Genomic DNA, 19,403 nt, shown 5'->3' with positions numbered 1-19,403 from the left:
ACAACATAGTTATGCACGCCAAAAGGAGTTTGGGGTCGGCTACTTTGCTGAATTTAATCCCATATGTTCTGTTGTTCACTTTGTGCCGGATTCACTTAACGCTGACCTCTATATATATATATATATATATATATATATATATATATATATATATATATATATATATATATATATATATATATATATATATATATATATATATATATATATATATATATATATATATATATATATATATATATATATATATATATATATATATATATATATATATATATATTAGTGGCCCTCGGCTAACTTAACCCAATCCGGTTCCAGAAGGTCGCTTCGTTAACTCAAATCGTCATAACCTAAAACCATTATACCTAATGGGTTTTTGGGCAATTGGTTCCAGCTCACCGAAAATTTCCCTAAATTCAACAAAACAGGTAGAAAAGTTCACTTACTTTGAGGTAGAAGGCCCTTGGATGATGATGATGATGGATTTAGAATGGGGTGGAGGAGAAGGAAGAAGAGAAGGCATTAAGGGAAGAGAAGTCACCCCATGGTGCCATTTCACCCAGCATAAAATTTAGCTCTCTGGTTTAATTCAAGATTATTTTTAAATCTTCAACGCTGCACTGGGTATTATATATTGTCAATATATAAACATATTTCAAATGACCAATAATTTGCTTAAAACATGAGAAAAAGGCTTAGCTGAATAGAGTCTCAAGCAAGATGTTAATTTCACTGAAACAGGAGAGATCACGCCCTGTTTGCTGTTAAGAGGTTGATGTCACAGACAAACTAGTCACTTTACTTTCAATTTGTCTAATAATTACAGTGATCAAAAATTCGAATATTAAACTTTTAAAAATTATTGAATAGTATAAACTTTGATATTTGGCCATGTGTACTGAAAGTAAGGAATTTAAGCCCCAGAACCGACATTAATGTATTGGCGGACTGATATCAAAGCTGGTTGCCCGGTCAGTAAGCTTAAAAAACATGTTGAGGTCGGTTCAGAATACAGTTTATATATATATATATATATATATATATATATATATATATATATATATATATATATATATATATATATATATATATATATATATATATATATATATATATATATATATAAATATATATATATATATATATATATATATATATATATATATATATATATATTAGTGACCTCGGTTAATCTAACTCCATCCTCCAGAAGGTCGCTCGCTAACTAAAAGTTCGTTAACCCGAAACCATTGTTTCAATGGGTTTTGGGTAATTGGTTCCAGCTCACCTAAAATTTCCTAAATTCAACAAAAATGGTAGAAAAGTTCACTTACTTGAGGTATGTATGTAGAAGGCTCCTGGATGATGATGACTATGATGGGAATTACAAATGGGTGGAGGAGAAGGAAGAAGAGGCATTGTTGGAAGAGAAGTCACCCCATGGCACCATTTCACCCATAAAATTTTAGTTCTCTTGTGTATTTCAAGATTATTTTTAAATCAACACTGTACTGCATTATATATTGTCAATATGTAAAATATATTTCAAAATGACCAATAATTTGCTTGGAAACACAGAAAAGCGTTTAGTTGAAGAGAGTCTCAAGCAAGATGTTACTCCAGTGAAAACAGAGAGACTAACGCCTATTTGCTGTGTTAAGAGGCTGATGCTGCGCTTAAACTAGTCACTTTATTAATTATGTTCAATAATTGTTAAAATGACTAAAATTGAATATTAAACTTTTAAAATTATTGAATAGTATAAACTTCTTGATATTTACTAAAATAGTTAGAATTTAAGCCCTAGAACCGATTAATCGTATTGGCGGACTGATATTAAGCTGGCTGTCTGCCAGTGCAAGCTTAAAACATGTTGAGGTCGGTTCGTAAGAAATTAATTAACCCGAATTTTGTTCAACCAATTGAAGATCCTCATGAAGGCAGTTCGTTAACCAAATTTCATAAACACAGGCTCATAAACAGGGTCATGTATATATATATATATATATATATATATATATATATATATATATATATATATATATATATATATATATATATATATATATATATATATATATATATATATATATATATATATATATATATATATTATATATATATATATATATATATATATATATATATATATATTTATATATATATATATATATATATATATATATATATATATATATATATATATATATATATATATATACTGTATATATATATTTATATTTATATTTATATTTATTTATATTATATTTATATATATATATATATATATATATATATATATATATATATATATATATATATATATATATATATATATATATATATATATACAGTGCTATAACGAATCTAATTGGTTTAGAACCTGTTCGTTATATTCGACTATAGGATTAATCCGCTCCAGGCCCCCAAATACAACCAATTTAACACTGAAAATATAATATAATTGTAAAATTGTAAAAGTGCATAAAGATGCATCTAAAACCCCTGAAATAAAGAATATCATTAATATTTGTAATAAAAACAATAAATTAGAAAAAAAAATTAAATAATGTTCGCTAGGAGTTCGTCATATAAGCATTCTCAATTTTATAGGTAAAACCGCTCGTTATAGGAATATTCGTAGAACTGTTCGTTATAGCGCACTCACTGTATATATATATTATATATATGTATATATATTTATTTATATTTATATTTATATTTATATATATATGTGTGTGTGTGTGTGTGTGTGTGTGTGTGTGTGTGTGTGTGTGTGTGTGTGTGTGTGTGTGTGTGTGTGTGTGTGTGTGTGTGTGTGTGTGTGTGTGTGTGTGTGTGTGTGTGTGTGTGTGTGTGTGTGTGTGTGTGTGTGTGTGTGTGCGTGCGTGTGCGCGCTTGCGTGGGCGTGTGTAAGCGTAATAATAATAATTAACGGTTTATTGAAAGAGCTTGGCAGCCAGAAGGCTGAAAATATACAGTTACATATTTGGGGAATGGGTTACGAATTACAAATAATATAAAAGTAACATAAGTGACACAAATAAGACATATAATAACTAAATGGGGAAAAGCTCAAACTACAGTTCATTTCAACATAGTGACAGTGCAAGGAGTAGTGTTTACTGGGAGTGAATACACTGATTTATTACAAGTTATTGATAATTTTTACAATGGTTGGGACTGGGCTGTTCTTATAGCGATCAGTTCGTGCACGTATGGGCTGGATGAGGTTGTGGTGTCGAACAGCAATTCTCGGACTAGGGATTCAGGTGGTAGTAGGAGCCGGTGTCGGGGGATGGTGTAGAAGCTTTACCAAATTCTGGTAGATGAGGTCGTGGTGATGGTCAGTGAGAGCCGAGAGGGTCAGTGTGTTGAGCACTTCTTGATATGTGGAGTAGGAAGGGAGAGAATAATCTTGTATGCTCTCTTTTGCACTTTTTCTAGGTGTTTACGTTGTGTGGCATTTAGGGAGGAAGACCAGGTAGGGGAGGCATAGGTGAGCTTGGGAAGTATGAATGTTGAGAAAACACTGAGGAGCTCGGGTGCAGGAACTCCGAGGGACTTGAGTCGGCGGAGGAGGTGGAGACGAAAACTGGAGGATTTTACAACTTCACTGACGGTGGTTTCCAATTTAGTTTGCTGTCTATGGTGACGCTGAAGAACTTAGTGGAACATACAACCTGGAGTGTATTGGGACCTAAAATAATGGAAGGGGGTGAGACAACGTCGGAGGGGAGGTTGATGTGCATAACCATGGTCTTGGTATGGTTGATGGCATATGTTGTTGGTGGCCCAGTTTTGGGAGACTGCTCAATAAACTCTGAAGGGCGTGTATATTGGGAGAATTGTTGACGCTGATCCCAATGGTGGAGTCGTCAACATATTTCCAGCGAGCAGGGGTTTCTCTTAGGGCATCATTGATGAGCATAAGGAAGCAGAGTGGTCCCATCTTGGTGCCTTGGGGGACGCCACAGGTGAGTGACTGAAAGGTGGAGACAGCCCCTCGGAAGCGTACAGCTTGGCGTCGGTCACTGAGGAAGTCTGTAAGCCATGGTATGAGACTTCTCCGAAGCCCGAGGTCAATAGCTTTGTTTATGATTATATTGTGGTCGACTAGGTCGAACGCTTTAGTGAAATCAATGAAGGCGACAGCTACAGACGTTTTTCGTTTCTCGAGATGGCGGTATATGTAATCGAGAAAGCTGACAAGACAGTGAGTGGTGGAGGAAGTTTTCATGTTGCCAAATTGTTGAGGGTCTACGACTCTTGCAATATCAGCATAAGCCCAGTCAAACACAAAACTTTCACAGATTAGGCTGGGTATTGGGGTGATTGCAATAGGTCGTAGCTGATTTAAGGATTGTGGGCTGGTTGACTTGGGCACTGGTGATACATAAGAGGTCTTCCAGTCAGCTGGGCATCTGGCTTGACTGAGAGAAGCATTGATGATGGAGCAGAGGGGTTTAGCAAGCTCCGGGGAGAACTCCTTGAAGAGTTTCATTGGTAAGTCAATGGGGGTGGTAGAGCGTTTTAATTTTAGTTTGTCCAGGCGCTTTGCTACGTCAAATTCTTCTACTAAGTCAGTGGGAAGGGGGGCTGGTAGGTAAGCAGGGAGAGTGGTTGTGTCAAGCCGTGGGAGCGTCTGGCATATAGTAGCGAAATGGTTATTTGTTTGCTCAGCTGCGTCAACATTAGTGAGATGGCTAAGGAAGGGGAGGGGGTGTGTCTTATTGTTTAGTCCACAGAGTTCTTTAAGCTTACCATACCATTGACTGATGTTGGTCTGCTTCAGGTGTTGTAATTTGGTTGGGTAGTGGGACTTCTTTGCAGTGCGTATTTCGCGGATGACTCGGTTGCGAAGGGACCTGTAGCAGATGTGGTCATTGAGACGAAAGGCTCTGTCTCTCTGTTGCATAAGTCTTTTGATCCGAGGTGTGATCCAGGGCAAGTCAGCTGGGTGAGATCTGACGGACTTCTCGGGGAAGAAGTGGTGTGTGTGTGTGTGCATGCAAGTATAAAGGCGGCGCAGCGTTGTAAGGCAAGTATCAGCTTTAATTTACTTAGACTTCACCCTGTGTACCTAAATTAAATTTCTTACTTCTTAAGAACATTATATTTACTTTAAATCATGTTCAAGCAATAAATATTTACGTTGTTCATGTCATCATCATTGCTTCACACTTCAAAGCAAAGAATTAATATTTTCAAGCACATAGAGTGAAGTGAAAGGAGATGGGATCTCCTATCGGGTGGCAGGTCAAATGGATCCCAAATCTAATAGGCCTCAATCTACCCTGATCATTAGAAATGGGACCCAGTTCTATTGGACCCAATCCTCTTGGTCAGGTTAGGATAGTTTGAGGCTTATTAGAATTAGGGTCCATATATCCAGCCACCGTAGCTTCTTGTGAGTCTGAGTGCATCTGGTCCACGGGAGCTGGAGTATAGTCAACAGTGGTAGTCATTTCAGCAACTGTGTTTACTAACATGTTTCTGGACACGACACAGGTGGATCCAGGAGTACGTGGGCGAGGCTGAGTGTGACGCCATCAAGGCCCTGCAGGTTACTACCCTCGAATCAACAGACAAGAAACAAGTACAATACTTCTATGATTGGTCCCTCAACACAGCCTGAACTCCGCTATTACCACCACATGAAACACCTCTCTCTCCTGTCACTGATTGTTACATGTCAGTCCAGGCAGGGTATAGAACCTCATCTAATTTCTCTTGATTTGCTATCCATTCAATTTTTTTATTATATGCATTTGATATTTGCCAACAAAGAATAGTAGAATAGTAGTACTTAACAGTGATGGCATACTGTACTGAGACCTTCCCGTGCCCCCGAAACCACAAAGGCCTAAGAGGAGAAGGTTTTAATTCTAATGGGTAGGTCTGGTTATATTAGGTTACACGGGGGCATGTTAGGACTGAGGCCCATTTGGCAGCAATTTGCTGACATTGTTGTTGTTGTTATTAAACGAATTCTATACCTTGACATTTGTATTATTTTTCTTCACCCAGTGATGAAACTAACACCAGTACTGTGTTGTACTGTGATGAATCTAACACCTGTACTGTGTTGTACTGTGATGAAACTAACACCTGTACTGTGTTGTACTGTGATGAAACTAACACCTGTACTGTGTTGTACTGTGATGAAACTAACACCTGTACTGTGTTGTACTGTGATGAAACTAACACCTGTACTGTGTTGTACTGTGATGAAGCTCACACTTATACTGTGATGAAGCTAACACCTGTACCGGGATGTATATGTTTAGCTCCCCGAGCCCCAATGTGGGTCCGTGACCCACGCCCGGGTGGGATAATCCCCATTAATATTAGTATCTAGTACTGTTTATGTACACACACTGCAGTATATTATAGTCTAAACAGTAATTATTCTTTATCTCGGCTGTACAGTAATTGTGTGTTGCATCAATAAGAAAGTTTGTTATAGTGAACCGAGTCACAATTGTGGAACAGTGTTATGTCCGTCATATCCCTGAGTAACCACCAGAGATACAGTCATCGGGCAGGAGCGCTCTACTCGTGTTCAACCATGGAATCTTCCATTTTACGACACAAGTAAAGCTCTCTGCCAGTGTTTGTATCTTGTAGTCTTACAAGGACATGATAGACAGTCCTGCACTACCCCTCCCGGGCAGCTTCCCTGCTGCCACTATACAATACTCACTTCTTATTACCCATATGGAAGACACCAATTATTTGATATATGTATTTCTTTGTAGCAAATATAAAGATTAAGTAGAATTATGTTTATGAAGCATATACTGTATGTACCCCCATGGTCAGAAATGTCGATTACTTTTTTTAATACGAGAGGTTTTAATCTAATAGCTTGAAAGTGTTTTACTGTAGTTAACACAAGAATGAATGTGAAGAAGCCTCTTTGCGTTCCATTGTTCTACGTTGGATACTAATTTGGGTAGTCATGAACACAAAATTGGGTGGGAAAGAAATACGAAGAGACAATGTAGATCAATTTACCCATTGCATATGCAATACAGGCGGCAGCACGCTGGGCACTTTCCTCTAAACATGTTTGCCATTTTTGCTGACCGCAGACAGCCAGAACCCTAGTTATGGTGTCATGGTCACAATGACGGCTGGTCTGTTTGAAACCTGATGATTCATATTATACTCCACGCCCGCAAAACATGTGGATAACTGGTGAGTTATCCCTAGGAAGAATCACGTTTTCCCTCTCTTTAGGTGCCAGCCATTTTCTCCAAGATCTCAACGTATATACACAAAGGCTCCTTGGGGTACTAACAGTTGTCAACGTATATATTCCACTTTTTCCTGGCAAGCTTTATCTCGAATTAGTTTATGTGAATCAACTTAAGAAATTCGCCAGACCCGTGTCAACTGAGGGTCATCCTTGAATGTGTAGCAGTGGATTTGAATGTAATTTCTGTCATTGCGTGAGTAGCCACCTCTGGCAACTCATGCCGTATATAAACCTGTGCGAGAAGGAGAAACAGCCCTTCTTTGATGTTTCCAAATTATCCCATGTATGTGAGCGAGTGTTCCCCGCCGATATAGTCATTCAGTTTAACTTAGTCAATTTAGTGAATATCAGTGTTCATGTTGTAACAGTGAAATTGTCATTTACCCAGTGTAAGAATTACTATAAAGTAAATGTCGTCTGTCATTGCTAGACGAAAGATTGTTTGTGATCGAGTCATCATCATCCCTTCCTTGACGTCTTCAAATTATCCCAGATCCAGTGTGTGGGTTATTTGAACACCCCACCGGCTGCCTGGGGTCGGTGGCTACCTAACAGTTAGCTGTATTGGATGATGTCGCTGATTCGGCAGGATTGAACTGCTTCAATCCGCCTCTAGGGAACTAGACCCCAGACCCTTGCCACGTGTCAGACTTCAACCGACCATAACAGCGATCTTCATTTGTTGAGACGCCAGTGTTCTACCCTGGGACACTCCGTACAGTTATATGGTCCACAGTATTTGTTATATATGGTTGGGGATAATTAACTGGAAATAATTATCCCATGTTGGGTAGTGAACCCATAAAATTGTTAGTATCAGTAAAAATGTGTTATGTGCATGTGCATCCTCCATATGTACTACTAACAGTTCTAGTGAAGGTACCATATATAAGTTTGTCATGTGGTGTAGTCTATGTAATGTACCACCAGTAATGTGGTAGAAGCAAGAGTATCTAAGTGGAATTGCAGATGAGTAAGGCCAAGGAGTTGAACCTTGTAGTTGTATGTTAATGACATCTTTTACCTAATTTAATTTCATATTAATATACCATTTTTTAGAGTATATTAGGGGTGTCATTTTCCCTCAGTATTCACCTTTACTTTTGTCAAATGACTTGATACCAGAATTACAGTACCCATGTGTCCTAACCCTCGCCATGCTACCAAAGGTCAGAGGTTATGAGTAACCATGAAATGAAATGAAATAATTTGACAGAACAAATGAAGGACATAAGATAAAGAAAAGTCTGAAATAAGAATATAAGGGAGAAGAAGAAAATCCCCACCCTTATAATGGTAGTTGTGGGTGTACAGTACAAGGTATTGTTATACTGAGGATGGGTAAGTTATGTTAGCTGTGGTTTTAGTAGGTTTGCATTGTAGCTTGGAAGTAGCAGTAGTAAAAGAATTAGTAGTGGGTTTCGTATGCGTAACAGCCTGTTTGGAACAGTGTGGATGCAGCACACAGTATACAAAGCCTTTGGTACACAAGGAGACAGCATAATCAGCACTGCTAGACAGCCTTCAGTTCCCAAAAGCAAATTTCGGTACCCATTTACAGCTGGGTGGAATAGGAATGCCCTAGCATCGAATCAGTGACCCTTGGGATTGGAGGCAAGCGTTGTATTCATTCAACGGATGCTATAATGTAGTAGTGGTAGTAGACACCAACTGTAGGAGCTTTGAGGCTACCATTATCCATGAACAACTACGTTGGACTGGCCATGTTACCCGCAGGGACGACAGTAGACTGCCAAAGCAGCTACTTTACAGTCACCTAACGAATAGTAAACATAACGCTGGTGGGCAACTGAAAAGGTAGTATAGTTTTAAGACAAACCTGAAAAGTACCAATTTGATCCTCTCACCTGGGAGACGACTACTCCACACCATAACGCTTGGAGGAGCACCATATGAGGTGACAATACTTCCGAGTTAGACCGACTGCATACCGAGGCAGACAAGCGCCAACACCGGAAAGACGCTGCCGCTGCTCCTCCTGCATTAAATGTAGCCCTCCACACGTGCAACATCTTTGGATGACACTGCCGATCTTGTATCAGCCTCTCTAGTCACCCCAGAGCTCACCAACGGAGGTGACATCCTACCGTATATCACGGCCTATAAGGCGGCGGGGTGCATAAGACGCCCCCCCCAAATTTCCATTTAAAAAGTAGCTTTTGAGCTCTATTTGCTGTATAAGACCAGTACCCCAAATGTGACACTTACCCACTGACTCAGTAGTCCTTTACCAACCATCCTTGATTTTTTAAAATAAGGCCAATTCACTTCAAGTAATGTCATCAAATTATACCCGCTGGTGTAGTGTAAACACTAGTGACGTCACTGAAGCGTGGTGGGAGTGTTCTCTCGTCTCGGTGGTGTGACTATTTATACAACATGTGGTTCAACAGCAACCACCGTATTCTAATTGTGGTGTTTCATTAGGATTTGAGTGAAAAAGGTTACCAGTATGTACTTACTACATACATTTATTACACAAATATATATATATATATATATATATATATATATATATATATATATATATATATATATATATATATATATATATATATATATATATATATATATATATATATATATATATATATATATATATACTGAATATACTATGTACAAAAAATGAATGTTCAATGAATTATTTATGGTGCATTAGGGTACTGGTCACTTCTGATGGGCTATAAATAGCCTTCTTTATCTCCCCTACATCTCACCCTGAGCCAGACGGAAGGGTCTTGGTAAATAACATGTTTGCTTATTTTCCATTTACTTTAAATAGATTTACCGAATTATTTGTTTTATTTATTTATTTATAATATACTGTAATATATTAAACACACTGTAATTATTTTCTTTAATTTATAAACTGTTTTGCGACAAAGGAATGTTCTCCAGTAGTGTTTCATTAGGATTTGAGTGAAAAAATATTACGTACTTACACAATTGTTCCTCTTACTTTGACAATACAACATACATACAGTATATTATTTCTCAGTTTTGATCTTTTTTTTTTAATTTTTGTATTTATTTATAGTTAGTTACTTAAAATAAGGCCAATTCACTTCAAGTAATGGCATCAAATATTACCAGCTGGTGTAGTGTAAACACTAGTGACGTCACTTGAGCGTCTGTAATTAACCGTCGATAGTTTCAAGAATTAATGCACTCATTTACTGAATATTCTTTGGAAAAAAATAAAATTTAAATCAATTATTTATAGGAGATAAATATTATTATGAGTAAATATACCGATACCGGTATGCATTACTGACCACCTCCACGGCTCCTCACTGGCAAATGGGGGGGGGGCGTGGGGAGGGGTGTGTGATGATAGCTGTGTTTATTATAGGGGTATAAATCTCTTTTACGGTATGTTAGACAGGTTTATAATACATTTTTATTATTTTAATATACCGGTAATCTTAATTTGAATCCAGCTTGCCAAACGTAAGTTTCAGTATAAAATAATTAGTGGTAAGACCTTGTGAGTGGCTTACGATGTTTTCATCACCACTCTTGACACACTAAACCACAATATTTAAGAGGTAAGAATTTTAAACTTGGTGGTTTAGACGACCCCCTAACTTTGGGCAGATTTTTTTAATGTTCAAATTTCGTCTTATAGCCGTGATATACGGTAATAACTCATGGCTGGATGATCGTCGTACTCGATTCCGAGCGACAACAAAGTAGTAGTAGTAGATGTGAAGAGTTACATCTCAAAAATTAGCTGAGTAATTTTTTTAATGATTCGGGCCATTTACATCCGAGGTGATCTGGCTAAGAACATACCAACTCAAATTATTTTGTTTTACTTTTGGTTACTTTGCGGGGACAGTAAGAGCAGTATTTAAAGTTGTATTCTTAAAAAACTGATTGATGATTTTTTTCTAAAATGTTCAGGCGTGTTCGTCAGTGGCAACGAGGGTACTGTACGTGAAGATATTGTACCTCGAATTATATTTATGAGTTTTTGATCACCGCGTAAATGACCAAACGCGTAAACGAAAACCGCGTAAATCCAGACTCAACTGTACTTTATTTTATTTTATTACATTTCCAATAGGATGCTGCAGCATCTTGCAATGTGCCAGGTGTATGAAAAATGAGTGAGATACTGTGAGGCTGAAACAATGGTCCTGTGAAGCACTATACAACTACAACTGCCGTTTGTCACTGACTAGCCGATCCCTTTTCGGGTTACCCAGCCAATGCCTCTTGATCTAAGGTCGGCTACTTGCGACATCTGACAAAGCGCAGGTCAGCCATCAAGCCACACCTACGTCCGCTATATAAGCTCTCAACCTCGCTGTGACCTCCTTTCTTCTACCTACGGCCAGGCAGCACACAACAGCTCTCTCTAATCCACGCTTCCGAACCAGCAAGCTCCTAACCACGCAGCAGCTTCCCAGCACCAAGCTGCACTGTACATCCAATACAATATATATACAGAGAGCGCATTGTGAGTTTCCTTTCTCCAACCCATCCTGAATGTGAGACATCATCACGAAACCCCACAAATGATGACCCCCCGGAAAAACGCACTCACACAGGATGGAGGAGGAACGGATCACTCTCCCAGTCTTCAATCACAACATTTAAGACTGGCTTATCCACACGGTGGCAGCTCTCATCGGCTCTACAGCTACAGACAAACAAAAGTATGTCACCCTGGTCTGTTCCTTGCCCACAGAAATCGCCACGCAAGTATCAGAGACCATCATCAACCCTCCAGCTGACAACAAATTCGCTGCCCTACGGGATGCTCTGAAGACGCAATACCAGTGGCCCCACACCAGTCTCCTACAAGACTTATCCTGTTTCTCTCTCGGTAACTCCACGCCTGCACGTCTCTGGGACGAGATGCATAGACGGAGCTCCCGCCACACAGACAGGCTTCCTGACACCATCATGCGCCAGCTTCACACTCAGAAGCTCCTTGCAGAAGTTCGTCTTGTCCTCTCAGTATTGGACTATTCCACTACCTTGGCCACCTACGCAGCCAGGGCAGACAGGGTATTCCGCAAATACACTGCTGTGCGCCATGCGTCCACCCACAACTCCGCGGCTACACTTTCACTTTCCTCCGGTCTCATCAACCTGACCAGCGCTCTCCAGACGACCAACACCTCACAAGACGTGCGGGACCTGCTACAGTCCCTACACCGCAGGTTAGACACCCTAGAGCAGGTCTGCTCCACCAAGCATGCAGCTGCTGCTCTTCCTGCCCCAAGCACCACGTCCTACCGACCCCAACACACCCGTCCTGCCTCAGACGCTGCCCCCCAGCCCCCAGCACAGTGTATCTACCCCCTGTTGGTACCATCAACGTTTTGGTGCTAACGCTAGATGCTGTGAGGCTCCCTGCAACCACACGGCGAAGAGACATCGACAGGTAGGCGCCATAACCTCCACCACTATCAAGCAGCACATCACACGCCTTACTTCTGACCTTGACCACTTCACTCCTGCTGCCCGTCACGACCTACTACAAACACTACGTCAGGCGCTTTCTGCATTCAAGGCTACTGCCCCACGCCAGCCTTCCCACCGCCTTGAACATATTAATCCCACACCTCCGCCAGTCTGCTTACCATTGCCCCTTGCAGCACCATCTCGCCCACACCATTTCTGGGTACCCTCTTTTCATCCTCAGGTACCTACTGCCCCTGACGTGGCCCCTGCTCCTGATGCGAACCCAGACACCCCACCAGGCGCTACTGAGGACTGTGTCTCTGCTGCGAGAGAAGTACCACATTCCTCGCCTGTACAACCTTCTCTTATCCACAACCCTCCTTCTACCTCTCCTTCTCCCACAGATCTCGTGTCTCTAGACAGAGTCGTCTCCTGTAGCGGCCGGCTCATCCACACCCCCGCCCGTTATGTCTCACATGTGGGATATAACCCTGCCGACAACAAGTCTCCTACACCGCCCGGAGGGAAGGGGGAGTATTGTAGTGGAAATTTCCCCTACAACTACAGCTGCCGTTTGTCGCTGACTAGTCAATCCCTTTTCAGGTTACCCAGCCAATGCCTCGTGGTCTAAGGTCGGCTACTAGCGACATCTGACAAAGCGCAGGTCAGCCATCAAGCCACGCCTATATAAACTCTCAACCTCGCTGTGACCTCCCTTCTACCTACGGCCAGGCACCACGCAACACCTCCTCCGAGCAAGCTCCTCACCAACCAGCTCTCTCTACTCCACGCTCCCGAACCAGCAAGCTCCTAACCACGCAGCAGCTTCCCAGCACCAAGCTGCACTGTACACTCACACCAAAAAGTATCGGTGCAGGGTGTGATCGACGACTTCCGAAATGATACGTATACACTGTGATATGTCGGGAAGGTTGGTAAGTGTATCCTCATAACCCCCCCCCCCCACCCACTAGATGTTGCCATATGGCTGACAATCAGTGTGTTTGTTTCCTCTTTTCGGATTGTTGCTTTGTGTCGACTGAATGATGAGAGAGGGTTCGGTCTCGGTGAACATGGATATAAAACAGAGGCAATATGAAGCAGTAGAGATCTACACATGCCAGACGACATGGAAACCTCAGAGGGAACACGAGGAGCTATTATTGCCCTTCATAACGAAGGGTTCGGCGTCACAGATATTAGCCAGTGGGTTGGTGTCCACAGGAAGACTGCTGCACGATGGATTCGGCGATACCTCGAAACTGGTGCTACAGACGACAGGTCTCGGAGTGGCCGTCCACGCTGCACCACCCCTCAGGACGACCAGGTTGAGTGGTTTATTTGGTAGCATAAATTAATGTGGCAATATTCACAAGTATCACAAATAATTTTATTAACAGGGAGCTCCTCATATTTCATACTGTCTATTTATCACTTCCCGAACTTATTTATAACGGTTTGTTTCATTTGACCAGGCCATAGTAGCTGCTCAGTAAGATTACAGGGTTGCCAACATACGGCTGAAACAACTCGCCTTTCCCAATACCTATTATCACTGGTCTCAAATTGTTCACACTACAGTATGCACCGATACTTTTTGTTGCGGGTGTACCTCCAATACAATATATATACAGAGAGCACATTGTGAGTTTCCTTTCTCCAACCCATCCTGAGTGTAAGACAACATCCCGAAACCCCACAATACCACAGATGGTGAACAGACAAACACGTGGATGGTGAAGCTTTACTCTATATGCTGGCAGCTTCTTTCTTGTGTACTTTATATTATTTTCAATTGATTGTAGTATTTGCTGTAGTACTGTATCTATCTTTAAAAGTATACATTGTATATTTTTTATTAAAATCTACTACAGTTCTGTACTGAGGACAGTCGTACACATTCCCAATGCACCAGAGCCAGCCAGTGTACATCATGTCAGCCTGCTGCCTCCATGGCCAAAGGCAGTGTTAGTTATTTGGATTATTCAACAATTACCATAGGGTGAAGCTTCAAAGTTGTTCTGTATTCTATATTTCTAAAACTCATTTGTCTAAGAGGTAAGGGTACAACTGATGCCAAAGGAAGAGATTATACCCTCTGCATCTACTGTACTATACATACTTGTTTTTCATCAATTTTCTGTTATTATTTGTTTCCCAGTATAAGAGTGGGCAACAAGCTGTCACCATTTATAAGAGCTTGGGGCTCTTATAACAACTTTTACTTTAATACTCTGACCTGAGGTAGCGTGACGCAAGGGGAAGGCCCATGGGTACATGTAATTATAGTGTCAAGCATTAGGGAAAGAACAACGGTGAATACTATAGGTGAATAATAGACCCAACATACAAATACAATGTTTATTAAAACACAAAGATGGTTATAGAAAAGACGTTATATGCACCAAAATAGGAACTCCTGGTACCATGCCCTCAGGCTCAATTTACTTGCACCACGACTGGGTGTACACACACAATAACACATATAAACTCTAACAGCACCTTAGCACCATTAAAACCAGTGGCAACTGCCAGCACAACACTCAACACCCCAGGAGTAATACTCAAGCGGCCGCCCTGGGAGACTCATCACCAAGTGGCACCTTCCAACAAACTCCGATAATTCCGGTGGAATAACACAACCACACAAATAGCCCTACTGAGCTATGCACTCATCCACCAATGATGGGGGCTGGTAGTTGTTGTGGGACTTGGTGATCTGGAGTCACCACGTGGGCAGAGCGTTAGGGGAAGACTGGCCAGCCAAGGGGCCCATGGGTGGTAGTGGAGCTTCTGACCTGTCGGGATTCATGGAGATAACCGAGTCTACTGGTATTCAGACATCTCCCCAGACTAGTGGATGCGTCATCCACGCTACAGACACGGCCTAGGCTGCGATAGGGACCTGTGGAGGGAGGATCGTGGCGCTTACTGACTGTTGATAACGAACAACAACGTTTCAAAGGGACGTTAAGGACGTAAAAATACTTCACTCAAAGTACATTAACTACGTTACTGTAACACTTGCACAATCAAACTATTAATTAGGTCAAATCACTTATAATGGCAAATTACAACACGGAGTGCAATGACCTACCTGTGGGTGACGAACATGGTGGCTTACTGGCCGTTGAAATGTCCGCCGTGCACTCACCCACGCCAAAGTCACGGATTCCACCTACTTAACCATTTCACTGTATTATGTTACTGTACACTCTGACGTTTGAAACTGAGACTACGAACTCAGTTTCATTCCCTAATATTCTCTTTACAAACAATGCTCTGACTGAGCTATCAAAGGCAAGAATTAAATTGATCACAAAAGGACTTGGATGGTAATCCCGGGTGAGCAAGTTCCAACACGCAGTGCCTACTACAACAAACACGAAGAGGCTGGTCTAAAGTGCCCTTCAGGAATATTAACTAATTCCATAGTTAACATCCCTACACCAATTTCACTATGATTATCACAGTCTCTGATATTCATAGGTGAAAAAGGGGTTTACAGGTCTTGGTAGATGCAAAAGAGTTTACAAACTCGGTCAGCACAAACACGACATCTGACGACGTCATCAAAGAAACAGAAAAAAACGGAGGACGTTTCTACTGGGGAACTCAGAAGGCTTTGTGGACGTGTAAGCGTAATAGGAATCATTAGGTTTAACAGGCTAGCCGTCACTACGATCATGACACCAGAAACTATGGATGATTTTCCTCCAAGTTTGATGTAAGTTTAGAGGAAATATTCCTCAAACAAAGGTTTTTGGAAAGAGCAGAAAATGGCCAACTGGAGGATATCAGCCGGGGACATTTGTTTTGTAATAAAATTAATTTTTATTCTTTTGAAATATATTTGAGGAATACTGTATGCTATACCTGTATTTACAGATTCAAACATTTTATATATACACAGTAATTGGGGATTTTTTTTCTGAGCTGGGGGGATTCTGGGAAGTTTTTACCATATTATTCAACTTAATTTCTCACATTGTTACTCATTTGGTGAGTGCCCCATAGTTAAAATACACAGTAGCCAAAATCAAACATGTATGTTTATTGCAACAATATTTTTCATGCATATAGTCTTCACAATTCCTTTACAAATTCTAGTTGTTAGAAAACTTGAATTTGTTTAGTATTTTTAATTGTGCACCATTATTAACAGAAGATAAACTAAAAGGTAAACTTTTTTGTGATGTATCGTGTGAGAATTCAAATTTAATGCTTACCAAGTGATTTATCTGATGCACCAGCAACTGGGGTTTCAATAGCATGTGTAGTACTAAATTAAGAAACATAAGCACCTTCCATATATACTAACAAAATATTTAGTTTTATTTCTCATGTACTATTCTGTCATTTGGTTTTGTTTTATTCTTAGTTTTAATTGCATTAGCTAGTTGTTTTTGTTGCTGGAAGGCCTCTGCTATTCCTTGATTTTTGAGCCATTTCCTCACACTGTTTTCTTTGTTTCTAACTGTTTCTTTAACAAAAATTTCCTCTTATTTTCTTCCTGCTACAACCTCTTTTACTTTAACATTCTTCTATACCTACTGCTGGAAAGTTTTATGTTCCTACACATCATAAGGTCCCTCTCCTAGGGGGGGGACACACACATGCCCTGACCCCTAGGGGACAAACACATGCCCTACAGCCCTGACCTCCTGGGGGACACACACAGCCTACAGCCCTGACCTCCTATGGTACAAACAGCCTACAGCCTTGACCTCCTGGGGGACACACACACACACACACACACAGCCTACAGCCCTGACCTCCTGGGGGGACACAAATACACCCTACTAAGTTGTCTATACAACTACGAAATATGTCCTGGGTTATAGACTAAATTGTGATCATCAGAAAGTGTAAAATGATTATAGAAACTTAGTTATATTGAAAAAAGTGCTTAGCCCCTCCTCTGCCAGTGGCAGTGGGTGTAAGGGCGGAAACGATCTTCCAGCTCGTTACCGCTGCTAACTCTCTCGTTTGCTGGTGCGACCAACACTTGGGGGGGTTGGACAGAGGTGAGAACGGCAGCAGCTACCTGTGTCACCGGCAGATTCACCTCAGCCGCTATACAGTCACTATCTAGCTACCCCGCTGTTCGTCAAATTCTGGCTGTGATCTCATCATAGGTCGTGGGCTGTTTTCCCAGACCTTCACAAATCGTCTGTTAATCTCTGGACACCTGCCCCAAACCACTACTGCAGCCGCCACGGCCGCCAGCTCCTCTCCACCGTCTGTGCCCCGGTGTTTCGTCTACTGTATCAAGACATCGGCCGCTGTCGTTCGAGTGAGGAAGCCTGTCTGGACCATCCCCAGAGCCCGTGCCGTAGGAAAGATCTGTTCAGTGTTTGACTCCCATTAATTATTTGATTCTATTAATTGCTGATTCCCATTAATTGTTTGCTTCCATTAATTGTTTGACTCCATTTACTGTTGACTGCCTTAATTGTTTGACTCCGGTAATTGTTATTTGTTGTTTGTTGAGTGGTGTCAGAGTTTTGCGTTATATTTTTTATAGTAAAGAGATGTCAATCTCAAACAGTTGTTTGTTATTCCTCAGAAAACCATGGTCCTTGACTTTCCTTTACAGTAGAAGTCCAAAAATCCGGACTGCTTGGGGATTGGGTCGGTCCGGATTTTCGGATTTTCCGGATTCTCAGGCAATACTTTTAAAATTCAAATTTAAGGAGGAATAAAGAAGAGATGAACAGGTACATTTTGATAGTTTATTCATTAGCAAGTAAAGCATGCTTCATTTATCAAAACGAGCAGTTTTAAAGAAAAATAAAGTTAACATTTGACAAAAAAGTAAACAAACTGTTTAATACCATGATGAGTCTTGAAATTCCTAAGCCATCCATCACTAAATGCGCACTCTGATTCAATGTTTATTTGCTCCTTAAAAGACTTTGCTTTGGCAATAAGCATCGGCCCAGAAATTGCCATACCTTCTGATCGTTTTAACAAAAACCAATCGTGCAACACTTTATCAAGATTTTCTAATTTTGGCCGATGTAAACTTTTTCTTTCAACAATTTTATTGTAAGGCTCAGAAGAAGTTGTGAATTCTGGATTTTTATTATTTGCCTTTTTTATATTTTAAATTGTAGACTTTCCAGTGTCGTATGTTTCCATTAGATCAGTATTGCTCACACCACGTTCTAGTTTCTTAATTATTTCAAGTTTGTCACTCAATTTCAATGTGTTCTTCTTTCTCTTCACACAACGAAGTTTATCTTCTTTAGGAGCCATTATTATGGGGTTGTACAGTACTCTGTAAATGGAAAGAGTAGGACTCAAAAATACATACGTTATCACAGTTTGATTGCTTATTTTAAAGTGGCGACCGCGTGGTCACGTGTTGTCGCTGTGCAGCTGTGGCATTCACGCATACACCCAAAAGATTTATAGTGCCTCAAATTTTACATTTCAGGACAAGCTAATTACAAAACTAACAAAATTAGCTACCTATAATTTACAATTACTTTTATTATTAGAATTATGTAAATTAATTTTTTTAAAGCAACTCCATTCATTTACGTAACCCACAAAAGCCCGCTAAATTAAAAAAGTTTGAAAGTTTTTGAAAAGTCCGGATTCTCGGGTGGTCCGGATTTCTGGCATCCGGATTTGATGACTTAATTATTATTATTATTTATTTTTTTTTTTACGGGGATAAGCCCACCCGGGC

General features: G+C 40.4%; 1 protein-coding gene across 1 annotated transcript in view; it reads left to right on the top strand.

Annotated features, from left to right (window-relative positions):
* The window catches only part of LOC121868416, a 45,446-nt gene extending 38,579 nt beyond the window's left edge, over positions 1-6,867 (top strand). The window contains exon 8 of the mRNA XM_042369033.1: positions 5,512-6,867. Within this exon, the coding sequence (XP_042224967.1) occupies positions 5,512-5,638 (127 nt within the window). The 3' untranslated portion in view covers positions 5,639-6,867. The remainder of the gene's footprint in view (positions 1-5,511) is intronic.
* Positions 6,868-19,403: the final 12,536 nt, after the last annotated feature.

This window comes from Homarus americanus, unplaced genomic scaffold (genome assembly GCF_018991925.1).
Source record: "Homarus americanus isolate GMGI-L3 unplaced genomic scaffold, GMGI_Hamer_2.0 scaffold19318, whole genome shotgun sequence".
In the NCBI taxonomy this organism is placed as follows: Eukaryota; Metazoa; Arthropoda; class Malacostraca; order Decapoda; family Nephropidae; genus Homarus; species Homarus americanus.
This window is presented reverse-complemented; position numbering and strand designations above follow the sequence as displayed.